Source organism: Phocoena sinus, chromosome X, assembly GCF_008692025.1.
Source record: "Phocoena sinus isolate mPhoSin1 chromosome X, mPhoSin1.pri, whole genome shotgun sequence".
NCBI lineage: Eukaryota > Metazoa > Chordata > Mammalia > Artiodactyla > Phocoenidae > Phocoena > Phocoena sinus.
Window position 1 is genome coordinate 32,321,475 of NC_045784.1, and position 20,750 is coordinate 32,342,224.

Below are 20,750 nucleotides of genomic sequence, written 5' to 3' on the forward strand. Positions count from 1 at the left end.
TCACAGTCCATCTTTTGTTGACATTAAAAAAAACCCTTTTTTTTAATGGCGTTGCTTTAGGCTCCTCTCAAGAACTGAACTCCATGCCTCCATCCTGGGAAGTATTCTGTCCTTCTGTATGTTACTGACCTTGTTCATAGAAGTTTAACTTTACTTCCCTCTAGTCCACAAATTCAATGCCAAGAGCACTAAGTAAGGTGTACCTTTGAGCTCACCAATAAAAATCATGAATAACTTATCCATGAATGTCTTCAAGCTAATGAAGGCTCAGACCACGTTCACAAGGTGAGGAAGGAAATAGCTTCAGTAAATGTTGTGTGAGCTAGATGGCTTCTTGGACGGTGGTACAGTTGCCTCTAAGAGAGGCATAAACAGGTTTCATTTTTACAGTGTGTTGACGTCTGGTCAGCAAACAGGATGTAAGGAGACCTGACAACAGTCTCCAGAAAGAGGAGGGTCATATATTTGATGATTTTCTTGTCTTTTTGTTGTTGTGTGTTTCCTTTCAGCCTTGAGACTCATTTGCTCTTCAGTAGATTTCCCCACCCTTCTTCCCTTACCCTAAACTCCAATTCAACATTTAGCAGGTTTGGGATAAGGTAGAGCTTTTGGAACTAATTTAGAACCTTTGGAAATCATAAATGGGCTACAAAAGACTTTTCCATGTACAAGGAAACATTCCCTGGAACCTTAATAGTGACAAATCCTTTTACTGATGCCTTGTTAACTCCTTATCTGGTTTCCCATAGTGCATATGATCAGCTCTTCCTTCTCAACTCTCCGAAGCTGTCTTTGCCTTTCTCTCACTACACGTTTTTGATCCCATTGAGATAAATGAGGTTTTCCAGCAAGAACGTCCTCAAAAGCCTCCCTTTCACCTCAGCCTATTTGGAATAAATTTGATTCTTTTGATTCTTTTATTGCTTTTTATCTGTTAGTTTATATTTATTTGTGAGTAATCCTTGTGAGCTCTGCCCAAGGTACTGGGTAAGCAAGGATTAAATAGAAAGTGGCTTTTCCTTGATGGAGGTCAATATAGTAGGGAAGGTAGACTTTAAAAAAGTGTTTGGTACCAATAGAGGTAAAGAGAAAATGCAACACAAAAGGAGCAACTAATAATGTCCTGGGGTGGGGGTGGGACTGGGGACGGCTGCATGGGCTTCTGAGTAAAATCTCAAAGGACAAATTACACTTGCTGATGTTTGTCCTAAATTAAAGACTTTATTTGCATCTGGTGTGTCTGTGTTGAGGTGCATGGTGCAATGAAAAAATGAAACCCTCGTTTCTTCATGTTTTGGGTTTTTTTTACTTAGGTAAGACCATTTCATACCGTGGCTCACCTTGGAGGTGAACATGCTTGGCTTTTTTATTTAGTTTTCTTTTGACTTTGTCACATTTGATTTGGCTCACCTGGCTGTAGAACTATTAATTATAGCCTGCTAACATGGCTGCTGGTATACTCCACACTCATGTGTCTTCAGCTTGGTGGTTGCACATCCTGCTTTTCTTTTCCCTAAATTTCCAAAAAATCTGGGGTTTGAGGTTGTATATATCTATGGGAGGGATGGTGATGTGGGCAGAGTATTACAAGTTGTAAAAAAAAAAAAAAATGCACTGCATATGGAGGCTGAAACAGGCTTATTTTTGGGGAATATTTTGGGGTTTTTTTGGTTTGATGGATACTGGCCAGGCAAAGCTGAGAGATGAAGGTGAAAGAATAGCAGGAGCAGATTGTGAGAGTCTTGCACACTCTCTTTGTTATCCATGAGTAAGACATAGGACGAGAATGGGGAGAGGCTGATTTTATGGAAATCAAAGCTTGGATAAATACAGGAATCAAGAGGTCAACAGCTGTCAATTAACACAGGTCAAATTCTAGGTCATAGGCTGGATATCATGGAATCCACACGACAGCCCTGAGATGTGGATGTTTTTAGATCTTCATCTCTGTTTTACAGAAGAGATATAAGGCCCATAGTGTGAGATAACTTGCCCAAGTTTACTCACATATTAAGTGGGAGAGCCAGGAATTTGAACCAAATTTCTGTTTCCAAAGATTATGCACTTAGTCACATTCTTTTAACACCACTTAGATTGTATAGAATCATATAGAAATTTTATTTTAGGTACACTCTTTTGAGAATAACACTGTCATATGTCAGCTATAGACTTTACAAAGAATAAGAAAAGGAAACTTTACATTTTCCTCTTTTCCTATTCCTTTGCATCTCTCATCTTTCTCTCACACACACACACCCCTATCTTATAAGTACCCTTATATAATAAATTTATTTTAAAGTAAATAACATTTTAGTTTCTATATTGCCTTTCAGTACCAAGAAAGTTAGTTTATAATTAAGTGCATTTTGAGTTGCAGGTCTTAAATAGGCTATATGTTCTAGAATTAGGGAAGTGATCAAGAAATATCCCCTGAATAGAATACATTAATAAATATTCCATGTTTGATACATAGTAATGATAGTAATTAAAGTTACTCAATAAAAACTGAGATGTTATTCATTTATTTTTATTGATATATTAATTTATTGATGAGGCAAAAACCCATAAATTGTCTCCATAGTTATAGGATGAAGTGAATGTTTATAGTTTCAATGAAGAAGCCTGTTTTACAACTGCCATCAGTAAACTCTACAGAAGATATTTAGTTAAAAATAAATGTAGGGCTTCCCTGGTGGCACAGTGGTTGAGAGTCCGCCTGCCGATGCAGGGGACACGGGTTCGTGCCCCGGTCCGGGAAGAGCCCACATGCCGCGGAGCAGCTGGGCCCGTGAGCCATGGCCACTGAGCCTGTGCGTCCAGAGCCTGTGCTTCGCTACGGGAGAGGCCACAACAGTGAGAGGCCCGCGTAACCCAAAAAATAAATAAATAAATAAATAAATAAATAAATAAATAAATAAATAAATGTATTATATATGGGTACTTGTAAGATATCATATAACTATTTTAGATATTTTAAATTAATAGTGTTTACAAAAGGCTTCAAATCAACTTATGAAATTGAAACCCAATACCAAAACCAATGCTAAACTGCTCTTTTGAAATTGTACATTTCACATCAATAAAGTTTCAAAATGAAAAACATATTCCTTGTAAAAATTAAAATATTTTCTTTTCCTACAAAAAAGCATGTACTTATTACTGAAACAAATTTATATCTTATTTTAGAAGTTTATGGTTTTATGTGGGATTTTTATGTCCATTTATAGTTGCTTAAATGATATGAAGAATGGTTTTTGTGATTTTCAAAAGAAACAAAGTCTTTGTTTGCAGAACCAGAATGGATATTCCTAGCCACTGTGTTTCTAAGATAAATTATTTAGAGTTTTCTTTAGTTTAACATCGCCTAGATATTGGGTAGCACCAGTAAAGTAATGTCATTGTTTATGCTGAATTATCTGATTAGCTATGATATTCTAAATACAGAAGACACTGGTTTGTTGTAATTTCTGTCTTCCAAAATTAATAACTAGCCTTTCCATCTATTTCCTAAGTTATAAAAAAGTATTATTTTATGGTTAAAAAAAAAAAGAATGGTTTTTGAGGGAGTCAAGGAACCTAGCAGTAAAATACAATTCCTTCCTTGCTGCTTTTCGAATTAACCTCTATTTTAGATTAACTGATTATCTTCCTTATGTGCTCATCACTTCAATTTTTTCTTCTTGACTTTCCTTATTTTTACTTTTGGCATATGAAGTAATACTATAGGGGTATGTGTGTGTGTGTGTGTGTGTGTGTGTGTGTGTGTGTGTGTGCTAGTGAGAGAGACAGAGGGAGAGTGAGAGAAGATATATATATATATATATATATATATATATATATATATATATATCTCCATTAGTTATCTGAGTAAAATGGCTAGAATATGTTTTCTTATTTTTGGGTTTTGTTTTTTATTTGAGTATCTAGAATATATTTTCTTTTTTTTTTTTTTCTAAACTTAACATTTTAGTTTCTTTATTGCCTTTATGTGCCAAGGTATTTAGTTCATAATTATATGAAGTACATTCAGAGCTACAAGTCTTAAATAGGCTATATTCTCTAGAATTAGGGAATTAATCAATAAATGTTCCCTGAATAGAATAATAGGAAGTCCCTTACATAGATAAGACTTGTGGAAACCATACTGAGAAATAATCTGCCTTGAATAGGAGGCGTTTGTTAAATGTTGATAAGATGAGTGAACTTACAAAATGAATGCAGGTGACTGCTCAGCCTCTTTATTTATTTATTTTTTAATTTTTTTTTTTATGCAGCAGGTTCTTATTAGTTATCTATTTTATACATATTTTACATATTAGTGTATATACGTCAATCCCAATCTCCCAATTCATCCCACCCCCACCGCTTTCCTCCCTCGGTGTCCATACGTTTGTTTTCTACATCTCTGTCTTTCTTTCTGCCTTGCAAACTGGTTCATCTGTACCATGTTCCTAGATTCCACATATATGTGTTAATATATGATATTTGTTTTCCTCTTTGTGACTTACTTCACTCTGTATGATAGTCTCTAGATCCATCCATGTCTCTACAAATGACCCAATTTCGTTCCTTTTTATGGCTGAGTGATATTCCATTGGATATATGTACCACATCTTCCTTATCCATTTGTCTTTCAGTGGGCATTTAGGTTGCTTCCATGACCTGGCTATTGTAAATAGTGCTGCACTGATCATTGGGGTCCATGTGTCTCTTTGAATTATGGTTTTCTCTTGGTATATGCCTGGTAGTGTGATTGCTGGGTTGTATGGTAGTTTTATTTTTAGTTTTTTAAAGAACCTCCATACTGTTCTCCATAGTGGCTTTACCAATTCACATTCCCACCAACAGTGCAAGAGGGTTCCCTTTTCTCCACACCCTCTCCAGCATTTGTTGTTTGTAGATTTTCTAATGATGCCCATTCTAACCAGTGTGAGGTGATATCGCATTGTCATTTTGATTTGCATTTCTCTAATGATTAATGATGTTGATCAGCGTTTCATGTGCCTCTTGGCCATGTATATGTTTTCTTTTTTTTTTTTTTTTTTTTATATGTTTTCTTTGGAGAAATTTCTATTTAGGTCTTCTGCCCATTTTTGGATTGGGTTGTTTGTTTTTTTGATATTAAGCTGCATGAGCTGTTTATATATTTTGGAAATTAATCCTTTATCCTTTGATTCGTTTGCAAATATTTTCTCCCATTCTGAGGGTTGTCTTTTCCTGTTGTTTACAGTTTCCTTTGCTGTGCAAAAGTTTTTAAGCTTCACTAGGTCCCATTTGTTTATTTTTGTTTTTATTTCCATTACTCTAGGAGTTGGGTCAAAAAGTATCTTGCTGTGATTTATGTCATAGAGTGTTCTGCCTATGTTTTCCTCTAAGAGTTTGATGGTGTCTGGTCTTAAATTTACGTCTTTAATCCATTTTGAGTTTATTTTTGTGTATGGTGTTAGGGAGTGTTCTAATTTCATTCCATTACATGTAGCTGTCCAGTTTTCCCAGCACCACTTATTGAAGAAGCTGTCTTTTCTCCACTGTACATTCTTGCCTCCTTTATCAAAGATAAGGTGACCATATGTGCATGGGTTTATCTCTGGGCTTTCTATCCTGTTCCATTGATGTATCTTTCTGTTTTTGTGCCAGTACCATACTGTCTTGATTACTGTAGCTTTGTAGTATAGTCTGAAGTCAGGGAGCCTGATTCCTCCAGCTCCATTTTTCGTTCTCAAGATTGCTTTGGCTATTCGGGGTCTTTTGTGTTTCCATACAAATTTTAAGATTTTTTGTTCTAGTTCTGTAAAAATGCCATTGGTAATTTGATAGGGATTGCATTGAATCTGTAGATTGCTTTGGGTAGTATAGTCACTTTCACATTATTGATTCTTCCAATCCAAGAACATGGTATATCTCTCCATCTGTTTGTGTCATCTTTGATTTCTTTCATCAGTGTCTTATAGTTTTCTGAGTACAGGTCTTTTAGCTCCTTAGGTAGGTTTATTCCTAGGTATTTTATTCTTTTTGTTGGCAATGGTGAACGGGATTGTTTCCTTAACTTCTCTTTCTGACCTTTTGTTGTTAGTGTATAGGAATGCAAGAGATTTCTGTGCATTATTTTTGTGTCCTGAAACTTTTCTAAGTTCATTGATTAGCTGTAGTAGTTTTCTAGTGGCATCTGTAGGTTCATCTATGTATAGTGTTATGTCATCTGCAAACAGTGACAGTTTTAGTTCTTCTTTTCCTATTTGTATTCCTTTTATTTCTTTTCCTTCTTTGACTGCCGTGGCTAGGACTTCCAAAACTATGTTGAATAAGAGCGATGAAAGTGGACATCTTGGCCTTGTTCCTTATCTTAGAGGAAATGCTTTCAGTTTTTCACCACTGAGAGTGATGTTTGCTGTGAGTTTGTCGTATATGGCCTTTATTATGTTGAGGTAGGTTCCCTCTATGCCCACTTTCTGGAGAGTTTTTATCATAAATGTTGAGTTTTGTCAAAATCTTTTTCTGCATCTATTGTGCTGATCATATGGTTTTTATTCTTCCATTTGTTAATATGGTGTGTCACATTGATTCGCGTATACTGAAGAATCCTTGCATCCCTAGGATAAATCCCATTTAATCACGGTGTATGATCCTTTTGATGTGTTGTTGGATTCTGTTTACTAGTATTTTGTTGAGAGCTTTTGCATCTATATTCATCCGTGATACTGGTCTGTAATTTTCTTTTTTGGTAGTACCTTTGTCTGGTTTTGGTATCAGCGTTTTGGTGGCCTCGTACAATGAGTTTGGGAGTGTTCCTCCCTCTGCAATTTTTTGGAAGAGTTTGAGAAGGATGGGTGTTAGCTCTTCTCTAAATGTTTGATAGAGTTCACCTGTGAAGCTATTGGGTCCTGGACTTTTGTTTGTTGGAAGATTTTTAATCACAGTTTCAATTTCATTACTTGTGAGTGGTCTGTTCATATTTTCTATTTCTTCCTGGTTCAGTCTTGGAAGGTTATACCTTTCTAAGAATTTGTCCATTTCTTCCAGGTTGTCCATTTTATTGGCAAAGAGTTGCTTGTAGTAGTCCCTTATCATGCTTTGTATTTCTGTGGTGTCCTTTGTAACTTCTCCTTTTTCATTTCTAATTTTATTGATTTGAGTCCTCTCCCTCTTTTTCTAGATGTGTTTGGCTAAAGGTTTATCAATTTTGTTTATCTTCTCCGAGAAACAGCTTTTAGTTTTATTGCTCTTCGCTGTTGTTTTCTTTGTTTCTACTTCATTTATTTCTGCTCTGATCTTTATGATTTCTTTCCTTCTACTAACTTTGGGTTTTGTTTGTTCTTTCTCTGCTTCCTTTAGGTGTAAGATTAGATTGTTTTTTCGAGATTTTTTCTTGTTTCTTGAAGTAGGATTGTATTGCTATAAACTTCCCTCTTAGAACTGCTTTTGTGCATCCCATAGGTTTTGGATCGTCGTGTTTTCATTGTCATTTGTCTCTAGATATTTTTTGTTTTCCTCTCTGATTTCTTCAGTGACCTCTTGGTTATTTAGTAACGTATTGTTTAACCTCCATGTGTTTGTGTTTTTTATGTTTTTTCCCTGTAACTTATTTCTAATCTCATAGTATTGTGGTCGGAAAAGTTGCTTGATATGGTTTCAATTTTCTTAAATTTACCGAGGCTTGATTTGTGACCCAATATGTGATCTATCCTGGAGAATGTTCCATGTGCACTTGAGAAGAAAGTGTAATCTGCTGTTTTTGGTTGGAATGTCCTATAAATATCAATTAAATCTATCTGGTCTATTGTGTCATTTAAAGCTTGTGTTTCCTTATTAATTTTCTGTCTGGATGATCTGTCCATTGGTGAGAGGTGTTAAAGTCCCTCACTATTATTGTGTTACTGTCTCTTTTCTCTTTTATAGCTGTTAGCATTTGCCTTATGTATTGAGATGCTCCTATGTTGGATACATATATATTTTTAATTGTTATATCTTCTTCTAGGATTGATCCCTTGATCACTATGTAGTGTCCTTCCTTGTCTCTTGTGACATTCTTTATTTTAAAGTCTTTTTTATCTGATATGAGTATTGCTACTCTAGCTTTCTTTTGATTTCCATTTGCATGGAATACCTTTTTCCATCCCCTCACTTCCAGTCTGTATGTGTCCCTAGATCTGAAGTGGGTCTCTTGTAGACAGCATATATATGGATCTTGTTTTTGTATCCATTCAGTGGGCCTGTAACTTTTGGTTGGAGCATTTAATGCATTCACATTTAAAGTAATTATCGATATGTATGTGCCTATTTCCATTTTCTTAATTGTTTGGGTTTGATTTTGTAGGTCCTTTTCTTCTCTTGTGTTTCCCACTTAAAGAAGTTCCTGTAGCATTTGTTGTAGAGCTGGTTTGGTGGTACTGAATTCTCTTAGTTTTTGCTTGTCTGTAAAGCTTTTCGTTTTTATTTTAAAGATTTAATTTTTTTAATTTTTGGCTGCGTTGGGTTTTCATTGCTTTGTTTGGGCTTTCTCTAGTTCAGGCGAGCGGGGGCTATTTTTCATTGTGATGCATGGGCTTCTTATTGCGGTGGCTTCTCTTTTTTCAGAGTACGGGCTCTAGACACACGGGCTTCATTAGTTGCAGCGTGCCGGCTCAGTAGTTGTGACTCATGGGCTCTAGAGCGCAGGCTCAGTAGTTGTGGTGCATGGGCTTAGTTGCTCTGTGCCATGTGGGATCTTCCCAGACTTGGGATCGAACCCCTGTCCTCTGCATTGGCAGGCAGACTCTTATCCACTGCACCACCAGGGAAGTCCTGTAAAGCTTTTGATATCTCCTTTGAATCTGAATGAGGTGCTTGCCGGGTAGAGTAATCTTGGTTGTAGTTTCTTCCCTTTCATCACTTTAAATATATCATGCCACTCTCTTCTGGCTTGTAGAGTTTCTGCTGAGAAATCAGCTGTTAACCTTATGGGAGTTCCCTTGTATGTTGTTTGTCATTTTTCCCTTCTTGCTTTTAGTAATTTTTCTTGGTCTTTAGTTTTTGTCAATTTGATTGCTATGTGTCTCAGTGTGTTTCTCTTTGGGTTTATCCTGCCTGGGACTCTCTGCACTTCCTGGACTTCGGTGGCTATTTCCTTTCCCATGTTAGGGAAGTTTTCGACTATAATCTCTTCAAATATTTTCTTGGGTCTTTTCTCCTTCTGCAACCCCTACAATGCGAATGTTGGTGCATTTAATGTTGTCCGAGAGGTCTTGTAGGCTGTTTTCATTCCTTTTCATTCTTTATTCTGTTCTGCAGCAGTGAATTCCACCATTCTGTCTTCCAGGTCACTTATCTGTTCTTCTGCCTTAGTTATTCTGCTATTGATTCCTTCTAGTGTATTTTTCATTTCAGTTATTGTATCATTTATGTCTGTCTGTTTGTTCTTTAATTCTTCTAGGTCTTTTTAAAATATTTCTTGCATCTTCTCTATCTTTGCCTCCATTCTTTTTCTGAGGTCCTGGATCATCTTCACTATCATTATTGTGAATTCTTTTTCTGGAAGTTTGCCTATCTCCACTTCATTTAGTTGTTTTTCTGGGGTTTTATCTTGTTCCTTCCTCTGGTACCCAGTCCTCTGCCTTTTCATTTTGTCTATCTTTCTGTGAATTTTGTTTTTGTTCCATAGGCTTCAGGATTGTAGTTCTTCTTGCTTCTGCTGTCTGCCCTCTGGTGGATGAAGCTGTCTCAGAGGCTTGTGCAAGCTTCCTGGTGGGGGGTACTGGTGGTGGGTAGGGCTGGGTATTGCTCTGGTGGGCAGAGCTCAGTAAAACTTTAATTCGCTTGTCTGGTGATGGGTGGGTCCATGTCAGCCTCTCAGTAGTGATACCATTGGCTAAGAATGCTGGGGGCACTCACCTGGCCCCTTACTACTTATGGCAGCCCCCACAGACATTTCCCCTTTCAGAGTCAATATTGTGGCTGGACCTGCTTTTGTGGTTCCTATTATGATTACAAGATATATCTCAGCAACAGCCATCAGGGAACTTTGAAAAATCAAGGTCTATTACTCATAGGTACTGGAGGGTACCTTGCATGCCTAGGGCCATGCAATGGGCAGGGGGCGGGGTGGAGGTGGGGAGCAAGTTCACACAGGCCTGGGTTCTGCCTTTATTGGGACCTAGGGTGGGATGCTTAGGCTTTTGTACGTTCACTCTTTATTGGTGAATTTAAAACATAAGTGTGGGAATTAAAGCTCAGGAGGGGGGCTTCCCTGGTGGCGTAGTGGTTGAGAGTCCACCTGCTGATGCAGGGGACATGGGTTTGTGCCCTGGTCTGGGAAGATCCCGCATGCCGCAGAGCGGCTGGGCCCATGAGCCATGGCCGCTGAGCCTGCGTGTCTGGAGCCTGTGCTCCGTGACGGGAGAGGCCACAACAGTCAGAGGCCCATGTACCGCAAAAAAATAAAATAAAATAAAGCTCAGGAGGGGAAAAACTAACTGACAGTCAGTCTGGTTGGTTATCTAGGTCTACCAGAGTTTTCTAAGAAGGGGAATTTCTTGGGTGGGGCAGCCTGGCTCTTCATGTATTGTGTAGATGAAGTGTGTTTATTCTAAATGGATGTTTTTGAAGTGGATGCCTCAACAATCAAAAGTTTAATGTGAGGCACTTAGACTGTAATCAGGAAAGCTCTTCGTCAAGCCCTTAAACTACATGTTAATATACACCTCCATTTTAGAGTATAGGGTTCATTGATATTCAAAGATGGATATTTTGATTATCACCCCCATTTTCATATGAAATGTGATTGTCTTTCCAAAAAGCATAGTTAACTTACTTCTAAGAAATCAGGAGCAGGGGTCCTGCACATTTGCTGTTGGCTGGTGTTCAGAAGCTTCAGTGTCCTTAGCTCTAAAGCTGCCACAGAAGTGTCTACTCTATACATTTCTTGGCACACAAACTCCTGGGTAGTGCCTGATTTAGTTGCTCACTTGAAACCAATACAGATTTGTTCTTTTCTTAATCATGAGCAAGATATGGTTTAGCAGAATTCATGGCCTTTCCTTAAAAATAACCAGTCACAGTCTTTTGTTTTGCCTTACTGATTTTAAGGTACTGGGTTATATGTATCTTCTGACATTTAAACAAGTGCAGTAAGGATTTTGCACATACAGATAAATTAATGCATTAATAAGAGTTTAAATGATAAATTATAGTTTCTCCCTTATTCATTGGTATATGTTAGCCATTCCATTCTGACTTTAGAGATGAAGCACATAGTCTTAATTCCAAATGTAGTGAACATTTTGCTGGTGGGGACATAATGTGCAGACCTGTTGTTTAAAACTGAGAACATACAGCTCTTAATTATATCAACTCTTTTTCTATATACAGTAGAATTTTATCAACTTGTTATGGATTAAAAAACATTTTGATGCATAATAAAACTAGTTATGCTTACCTCATTAAAGTAATAGGGCATTGACAATAACTTAAATTGAAATTACCTATTTTTGAAAGCATTCAGTATAATAAAAAGGAAATGAGGACTAATGAAAGCTGATTCTCATTATTATTTATTTAGTGCATAATTTGGTATTTGTGTAGGGTGTACTTGGCAACTTTGGGTCTGTTTCCAGTATTTTAAAAGTATTATTATCATGCCTCTTCCAGAGACTTTACTATTATTTTTGAAAGGGTAGGAACCTGCATCACATGAAGGAAACCAGCAGAGAATGAATCAGACCCAGCGGCATGTGGAGCATTAATGCATGCAGGTTGGCAAGGCCACCTTAGTAACTATAGTGTGAATTAATATCTGCTCTTAATGTGCTTTTCTGGGATATTTAGATATTTAAAATAAGGATGTAGACATATATTTTAAATGATATTTAAATATTTAAAATACATGTGGAGGGCTTCCCTGGTGGCGCAGTAGTTGAGAGTCCGCCTGCCGGTGCAGGGGACACGGGTTCGTGCCCCGGTCCGGGAGGATCCCGCATGCCGCGGAGTGGCTGGGCCCGTGAGCCATGGCCGCTGGGCCTGCGCGTCTGGAGCCTGTGCTCCGCAATGGGAGAGGCCACAACAGTGAGAGGCCTGCGTACTGCAAAAAAAAAAAAAAAATACATATGGAAAGTGAGTCAAGAACCTCTAAGGGACACTACCAGATAGCTAGAAGCAACTTTTGAGTTATTCAGTGCTCCCTTTTTGGATTAAGAGGAGCGGTATTTAGGACGTGTTTGTCTTCTGGAGACTCCATTCTTAGCACAGACCTGCTGCCCATGGACAATGAACCACCTAGAGTTTTTAGCATTGTGGCTGCTGAAAGGCAGGTAATTGGAAATCTCAAGAGGATTTCAGTAATGATCTAATAGATGTAACTGAAGGTAGTGTTGAAATATTGCCCTAAACATTATTTGTCGTGTTTTGGGTGTCTGGCTTATGCATGACAGCATGTATTTATCCACCTTTCTTAGTGGTGTGTGTGTAGATATAATAGGCAGTAAGGGGGGGAGTAAACTTCATAAGGAGCCATGCTTTGTCCTGATATAATCATCTGTTCCTTATTGCTTGACCTAGTTTTATGGAGGGCTATGTGTAACGGCACCTTCATTCTCTGAAGAACGTTATTTTCATGGTAAATCTGTTAAACCAAATCGCAGGATTGTAGCACAGTCTCAATTATAAAGTAGAATGTTTCCTTATATTTAACTAACACATAGGTTAGCAGTGTATTATAATAAACTATAAACAGAAAAATATTCATAATTATGATTTGTTTGTCATGCACTTGTGGCAAAATGGCAGTGTTTAAAATTTGTATGGAGATTGCAAAAGCCCCAGATTTCCAAGATAATATTTACCATCTCATCTCAGATTATTAAAATCATACTGCTTTTAACACCAGGTAGCAGACTAAAAAAGTTAACCATAGAGGATGTGATTTCTCTCTTTTCCTCCTTTTTCTTCTCCACTCCCCCCCTCCCCTCGCCATTCTCTTTGGAGTCAGTGATGGTTGGAGAGCCTTTGCCCTGCTGAGAGATTTTTCATTTTGGAGGAAGTTCCAGTGTCTTGCCCTTTGTCTCCCCCTTAGTGATTGTGAGCACTTGCCTGATTGCTGGTCTTCCCAGAGCTTCTGCAAGTTGGATGCAATTGACAGAGTCCTCTCCATCTCTCCTTCCTCATACCCTATCTGTCTACCCAGTTCCTCAACTATTTATAAATGTGAATTGATTAATCAGGGAACTAACGGGATTATAATATTTGATATTTGATTGCAACATTTACTTTGTGCATAGAATATCAGGTATTTAAATAACAAAAAGGAACGCATGCTCATTATAACAATTCACAATGCAAAAGTTTAAAAATACCGTTAATAGTTAACTTCTCCACCTTTCAGTTTTACACAGTCACATCATGCATTAAAAATGTGGTATCTTTTCATATGTTACCTTAGTTATACAAATGTATGCAACACTATGTATGTGTGTATATATGCAGAAATATATATATAGGGATTATTTTTAAGGTAATGTAATATTATACATATTAATTGTGGGTTTTTTCGCCTGCATATGTCACACAATATAATGGAGTGGGAAGGCAGTCTGGGGCTTGGGGGCCAGCTCCATCATTTTTTCAAAATTTATATATTTTATTTTTGACTGCGTTGGGTCTTCGTTGCTGAGTGTGGGCTTTCTCTAGTTGCGATGAGCAGGGGCTACTCTTTGTTGCGGTGCACAGGCTTCTCATTGTGGTGGCTTCTCTTGTTGCGGAGCATGGGCTGTAGGCGCACAGGCTTCAGTAGTTGTGGCACGTGGGCTCAGTAACTGTGGCGCACAGGCTTAGTTGCTCCGCGCACCTCCATCATTTTTGACACACGGCTTCTGAGTTGGCTTCCTGCTGTTGTCATTCCTAGGCTAATGGAATAGAATGCAGAGAATGTAGGACAAAAATTTTTAAGGAGATGAACCAGAACAAGCACTCATTACCTTTGCTAATCTGTCACTGACCCAAGCTAGTCCCATGGGCACGGGTAGGTGCAAGTGTGGGTACGTGTGTGGCTATGTGTTCTGCTGACACTTGGGAAGGGGATTCTATTTCTATAAAGAAGAGCATGGCCTCTGGGTGATAGCAGACTCTACTGCAAGTAGTAACAGCTCTTTCTCCTTTTCAGTACTTTGAATACTTCATTAAATTTTAATTTTTTAATGTTTTATAAACCCTTCTCGGTGTTCTAATTGCATTTCATACAGTCAGGCCCTTTAGGCAATTGCATATTTGACCTTCTTCACCAGAAGTTCCACAAGACCCACAAGCCTCTGACACTGGTGCCCAGTCTGTACCGTCAGGCTTGGTAGTTGTTTTACCAGGGTCTGTGTGGAAGAGGGTGGCATGAATGCATGTCGGCCCCAACTTTCCTGAATTTTCCTTTTGCTGCTCAGATATGTTCCTCCTTTTGTGTTTGTATTAAATCCTTGGATTTGTTTTTAAACATATCCTAACTTCTGGGTTTGTCCATTCTGCATTTCAAATTCCTCCAAATATACTGGTATAATTGTATACTGATCTATTATTAATAAAAAGAGGTTTGTTCAGATACTTCATGGTATGACGCTTGGGGTTTTTCTCTACTGACAGCTAAAGGTTGCTTCTGGCAGTCTTTGCCGATTATAATCTTAGTTTGGGGATAGTGTGGGGAGACAGTTGTGCTAACATTCCCAATTCGTAACTGCCAGCATTGATTCCACATTTGCAAGGAAACTTCCAATCTCTTCTAAATTTGTATTCAGAGGAAGTGATAATTCCACGGTGATAACTTTCAACTCCCCCAGCAGTATCAATTTGAGGACATTTGGTTTACAAATTGCTTTTTGGATTGTTTGGCTTGTTCTGAAGCTTTTTTTTTTTTCTTGAAACAATACAGATCAAACTATGTAAAACTAATTTGCATGTTTTAACAAAGTAAAAGTAAACCTTCTTATGTTTACCACTCTGGTCAGGAAATAGAACATCAGCGACGCCTCAGAGATCTCTTGTGTATGTATCCTTCCAGGTCATGACCTGGTTTAAATTCTGTAGTCATTCGTTTTCTATAACTATTGCCTTCTGTAATTTTGGGCATTTCATGTTAGATAGGTTGATCTTCAAACTCATGCTTTTTATGGATACAGAGGGTATTATTAGAAAAATTCATTTACTTCCCTCAAGTTAAAAAGAAAGGCAGAATATGATACAACTAATTGAAATATTTTTTCTGTTTACAAATTTCTATTCAACTTAAAGCTAATGATATTACTTCCACTCCTCATTTAATTACTTTTATTAAATGTATTGAACTCTTTCAGAATTTCTGCAGACTGCTTAAAATTCATAATGTAAATGCTTGGATTTTATTTAAAGATGAATGTCGTTATAGTGAATCTTAGAGGATGTTGTCATGCCCTTACTTTCGAAGGAAAAGTATTGTCTACTTGCATTCAGTTGGTTCCCACTTGATAAAACCATAAATTTAAATACCATACTGTATCACCTTGGTGGTCATTAGGTATTCAAATAATAGTTATTGCAGAAGGTGAGTGATATATGATATATACAGAGAGTTCATACTAATAAATAAATGCTGGGCATGAGGAAAATTGACTAAGAAGTGCATCTCACATTTATAGCCAATAGAATTCCAATAAGAGCCTCAAGATTCTGTGCTCTCCAAAGGGCTTCATGGATTTAGGGGACATGAAGTCCTTGACTGGTCACTCAGTCTCTCCTTACTTAAACAGGGCTGCTTAAATGAGGTATTGACCTATGTGTATCTCCTCTGTCATAAAATACACCAAGAGTTTTAGGTTAGCAGTTGGTAGAGCTTGCTATACCAGGTGATCGTCTCACCTGTTAGAATTTTCTGATTCAGAAATCAAGATCAAAGTGTGTTGGGAATTCCCTGGCGGTCCAGTGGTTAAGACTCTGAGCTTCCAATGCCGGGGGCCCAGGTTCCGTCCCTGGCTGGGGAACTAAGATCCCGCAAGCTGTGCGGCCAAAAGAAAAAAGAAAAAAAAAAAAGATCAAAATGGGAAGACATGGGACTGCACCTCCTAGTGTCCCTTCAAAGCAGGATTTGCTGCTCAACTATGTGAAGTGAGGTCAGCCGACTGCCTCCATTTGTCACCTCCTACAGGATCTGTCTTATCTACTTGGTACCACTTGGCCTGAGGTTACACCCCACCAGGCAAGCCGGCATCCACTAACTGATAGAGGCAGGTTTAGAGAGCCAGGCATTTCAGCCTAAAGCTAGAAACTCTGAAGGGCAATCCAGAGCTCCCTGCCCAGTTGGCCAAGGCCTCATCAGGCCTGCAAAGCTGTTCTACATCATCCTGTTCTCCACACCCTGCAGCCCTGCCCCTTCTTCCTACTCTCTTCTCCAGCCTGCTTCCTTCCCCTTCCTTATACAGATGTTGATCCTAATAAACATCTTAAACCCCAGACTGTTTTCTTCCAGTAAACCCAATCTATGGTAATTAGAGATTGGGTATTATGCTTCTGGGGTCCTGATGATGGCTATGAAGTGGTCTTTTCTTTTAGTTCAGGTGGATCTTGATTACAGATGTCAGTCACTCCATCCATCCTCCATCCATCCATCCATCTGCCCATGTATGCAGTCAAAACTTCCAAGTATTTTTTATGTGCTCTGTGCTGGTCTTTGCCTTTAAGGAGCTTTAGCTAGATGAAAGAGATAAGATATTTATGTGTTAGGTGACTATGAAAACACAAAGGCCAGAAGTAGAGAGATCAATAGATAAGCTCTCCCAGATTGATGCTGTGAAGAGGTACAGAACTATAGTGGTTGTAGTTACAATGAAAAGAAAGCGATGAATGGAAAAGAGTGATTTTGATTGGATGAATATAGGGACATTGTGACTGATGGCACTGTTGGACTTCAACAAACCTTTGAAATGAAAGAGAATTAAAAAGTAGCATATATGAATGTAAATTAGGTGCTACGCCTTCACAAATCAATCTTTGTAGCTGGCTGTACTTTCTTTTGTGTAATTGAATTTTTAAAAACTTTTATTTGTAAATGAAATGTCCTTTATCCTACTAATCTCCCACATATAGACCTTGTAGTCATTAGTAAAACTCCAAACCTTATCAGTCAATTTATTGAAATGGCCATGCAAGTTTATTATGTTTTATACTCTCTTTGATGCTTTTCTTTCCTCCCACTCTTGTACTTTATTGTTCTCTTGACAACTGTTTACCTCAATGTTATGATATTTTAAGGGTTTTATTTTCTAATTTTCAAATCCAACAGCAGATATTTGCCCTGTGATCTTAATAACATATTCCCTGTGACTGTGTGAGTCAGTCTCCAACTGCGTTTTGTAGCCGTCACATGGGTGTTTGTAGATACTGGAATTTGATCTTTTCCAGGGTCTTTCTGGACATAGTATTTACCTATCACTACTAGATACGTCTATGTAAAGAAGCATCAATGACAAGAAGTTGGATTCATTTCTTCCATGCTAAGATGAAAAAGGTGGTTCAAAGGTTCTACTTTAGGGTTTGACATGACAGCTGTATTTCATGCGCTCTAAATGATCTTTATCTATCTTGCATGAACTAATGGGATGCTACTGTGGTCTATTTTAGACTATATTCAAGTTGAAGAGCAGTGGTTTCATACTTTTCAAGGACTGCACATTTAAACCATTTACTGGACCATCTACATGAGAGTACTTATATTTTACTCCATTTATTGAGAAAACATATTTTCAAAAGTTACTCTAAATTCAGGAACATTTTAAAGTAAAGTTTCTTTTTATTAACTATTAGAGCACATACTGAAATCTGTTAGTTGAATTTTTAAAACAGATGTGAGAGTCTGCAGCCTAAAAATCGGGAACCATTTCCATAGATTATGGAAACCTATTAATAGTTTCAGTGTTCCAAGTCTGTTAATGATATCGAAGAGATACCTTTGGATGAATTTTATTTACATTTTTGGAAGGGAATAAAACAGTGAAATTCAAATAAAATTTTTCTGTTTTCCTATTACTGGACTTACATCCAATGGGAGTATTGTGATAGAGATCATCTAACTTTGGAATATTAAATGAGAGAAGAGTGTTTTATGCTGTACTTACTACATTGTAGTTCCTGGTTAGTTTACTTTTCCCCTTCCTCTGGACCACTTTTCTATTGCCAGGAGTCCTCAGCTGATACCACCCTCTGCAACCATATTCCCTTTGAAAGCAATGCCAGGCTATTTCCTGGTTTCCCAAACCCTTGTGATCATTTCATCATATCCTAGTTTATCACTAATAAGTGTTCCCTTGCCTAGGTGTTAATATTTAACTTCAAAGCTATTAATTTATAATCAACAAATATTCTTCTGGATTGCATTCCTCTAACCAATGAGAATACATATTTCATGATGGGAACTTAGGCCTTTGGCCAGATGGTTGGGAAAATGATTTTTCACAAGGAATTCTATTAGAGGAAGTTCCATCATGACACAGAGATGGCCTCCAATTCTGACCAATTCCAGAGGTTTCAAATGACAAATATCCCTTCTTTCCTTTTAGTTTCATTAAAAAAAAATATATATATATATATTAAAAATATATATATACTATATATATATATATTTTATACTTATCTCTTAAAGATATCCTGGAGCTTCACTGTTTCATTTCTAGAGTGATTTGGGATGACAAACATAAGAGTCTCTTATCTTCACTATTGCTTGGGACAGAATTAGAGATGTGTAATTAGACTATTAATTATTCACCAGCTAATGACTGGAGAGATGAATGATGAGACTTTCCACACATTATTTTATGAATTAATTAATGTGGTCACCATGCCATTCATTATCAGAATTGTGATTTGTAAAAATATAATTTGGATCTTATTGGTTATTCTCTGATGTAGACATAAACATTCTTATTTGACTTACTTTTCTTTTTCTAATTTAGCGTTTCTTTTTTGTTGGTTTTACCTTTGTTAGTTTGTAGTGGCTTCCTTCCTAGAATCCAGTAGTGTGGAGAATAATCAAATAGGACTAAGGCAATAATGGCTGTTTGAGTATGGAGAAAGGTATATAGTGTGTGATGTGTGTGTATGTGTGTGTGCATATGTGTATACATGTGCACATGCACTATGTGTGTATACATTAGATTAAGGGAGACAGATATATTAGGCCAATTTTATGAAGTTGCCAGTATCATAGATGAAAACTTACGAATAGTAGCAATTTCACTTCAGTCAATGGTATGTTTAAAGATGTTTTTATGATGCCTACAGATTTAGTAAAGATCAAATGATGCCAGGGACACTATAGGAATATCTTGTTCTTAAACTTGTAGCATTCAGAGGCATCGTTTCTGTGGTAATAGAAAATAAAGATAACTTCAAAACAGCATCATGAGGATATTGAAATGAAATTAAATGAGAGTTCCTTTATGATCCTGAAACTTGAATCAGTTTTGATTCATTCCAAAAAAATAAATCAGTCAGAACTCTGGAACTTTATGACTGTACTGCCATAAATTTATTCTCTTATCTTCTCTTAAATGATTCTTAAAAACACTTGCACAAAACAATATAAAATTGTATAGTTGGGCTAATAGCATATAGAGATATTTTGTAAATAACATTACAAAGCAGGGCAATAGAAATGAAGCTATATCAGAACAAGGAAATGACACTGTATAGTAAATTGAATCCACAGAAAGAAAAGATGAGAACCAGAAATGGTAATGAAATGTAATATAAAAACCTATATAAATAGATTTTTCCTTTTTTCTCTTAACATCTTTAGAAGACATAAGGTTATATAAAATAACAATTATAACACTAGATTGTTGGGTTTGTGACACATAAAGATGTAATTCTATGTGACAGTAAAGAAAAGGAATAGAACTATATTGGAGCAACATTTCATAACATAGTAGAATTGAGTTAGTATAAATCTGGAGTAGATGCTAAGTTGAGATGCATATTATAATCCTGAGAGCAAGCAATAAGAAAATAACGTAAAACTGCAGTTAAAAATCATTGAGGAATCAACATGGTATACTAGAAAGAATCCACTTAATATAGAAGAAGACAATAAAGAAGAAACAAAAGAAAAAATATGAAGCATACAAAAGACAAATAAAGTAGCAGATATAAATCCAAAAATATCAGTAATAACCCTACATGTGAATGGACTAAACAAGCTAATCAAAAGACAGAAATTGTCAGGCTTGATTAAAAAAACAAAACAAAACAAAACGATTGGGGGGCATGGAAGAAGGCAGAAGAGTAAGATGCAGAGATCACATTTCTCCCCACAGATACACCAGAAATACATCTACACGTGGAACAACTCCTACAGAACATCTACTACTGAATGTTGGCAGAAGACCTCAGACCTCCCAAAAGGCAAGAAAGTCCCCACATACCTGGGTAGGGCAAAAGAAAAAAGAATAAACAGAGACAAAAGAATAGGAATGGGACCTGCACCAGTGGGAGGGAGCTGTGAAGGAGGAAAGGTTTCCAAACACTAGGAAGCCCCTTCCCAGGAAGAGACTGTGGGGGGCTGATGGGGGAAGCTTCAGAGCCGTGGAGGAGAGCACAACAACAGGGGTGCGGCAGGCAAAGTGGAGACTTTAAAATAAAGACTATTACAAGAGACAGAGAAGGATACTACATAATGATCAAGGGATCAATCCAAGAAGGAGATATAAAAATTGTAAATATTTATGCACCCAGCATAGGAGAACTTCAATACATAAGGCAAATGCTAACAGCCATAA

The 20,750-nt window shown here is 37.3% G+C and overlaps 1 protein-coding gene across 1 annotated transcript in view; it reads left to right on the plus strand.

Moving 5' to 3' along the window:
• CFAP47 (cilia and flagella associated protein 47) overlaps positions 1-20,750 on the plus strand; it is a 533,433-nt gene that overhangs the window by 192,479 nt on the left and 320,204 nt on the right. The window contains 1 exon segment of the mRNA XM_032618881.1: positions 61-116. Within this exon segment, the coding sequence (XP_032474772.1) occupies positions 61-116 (56 nt within the window).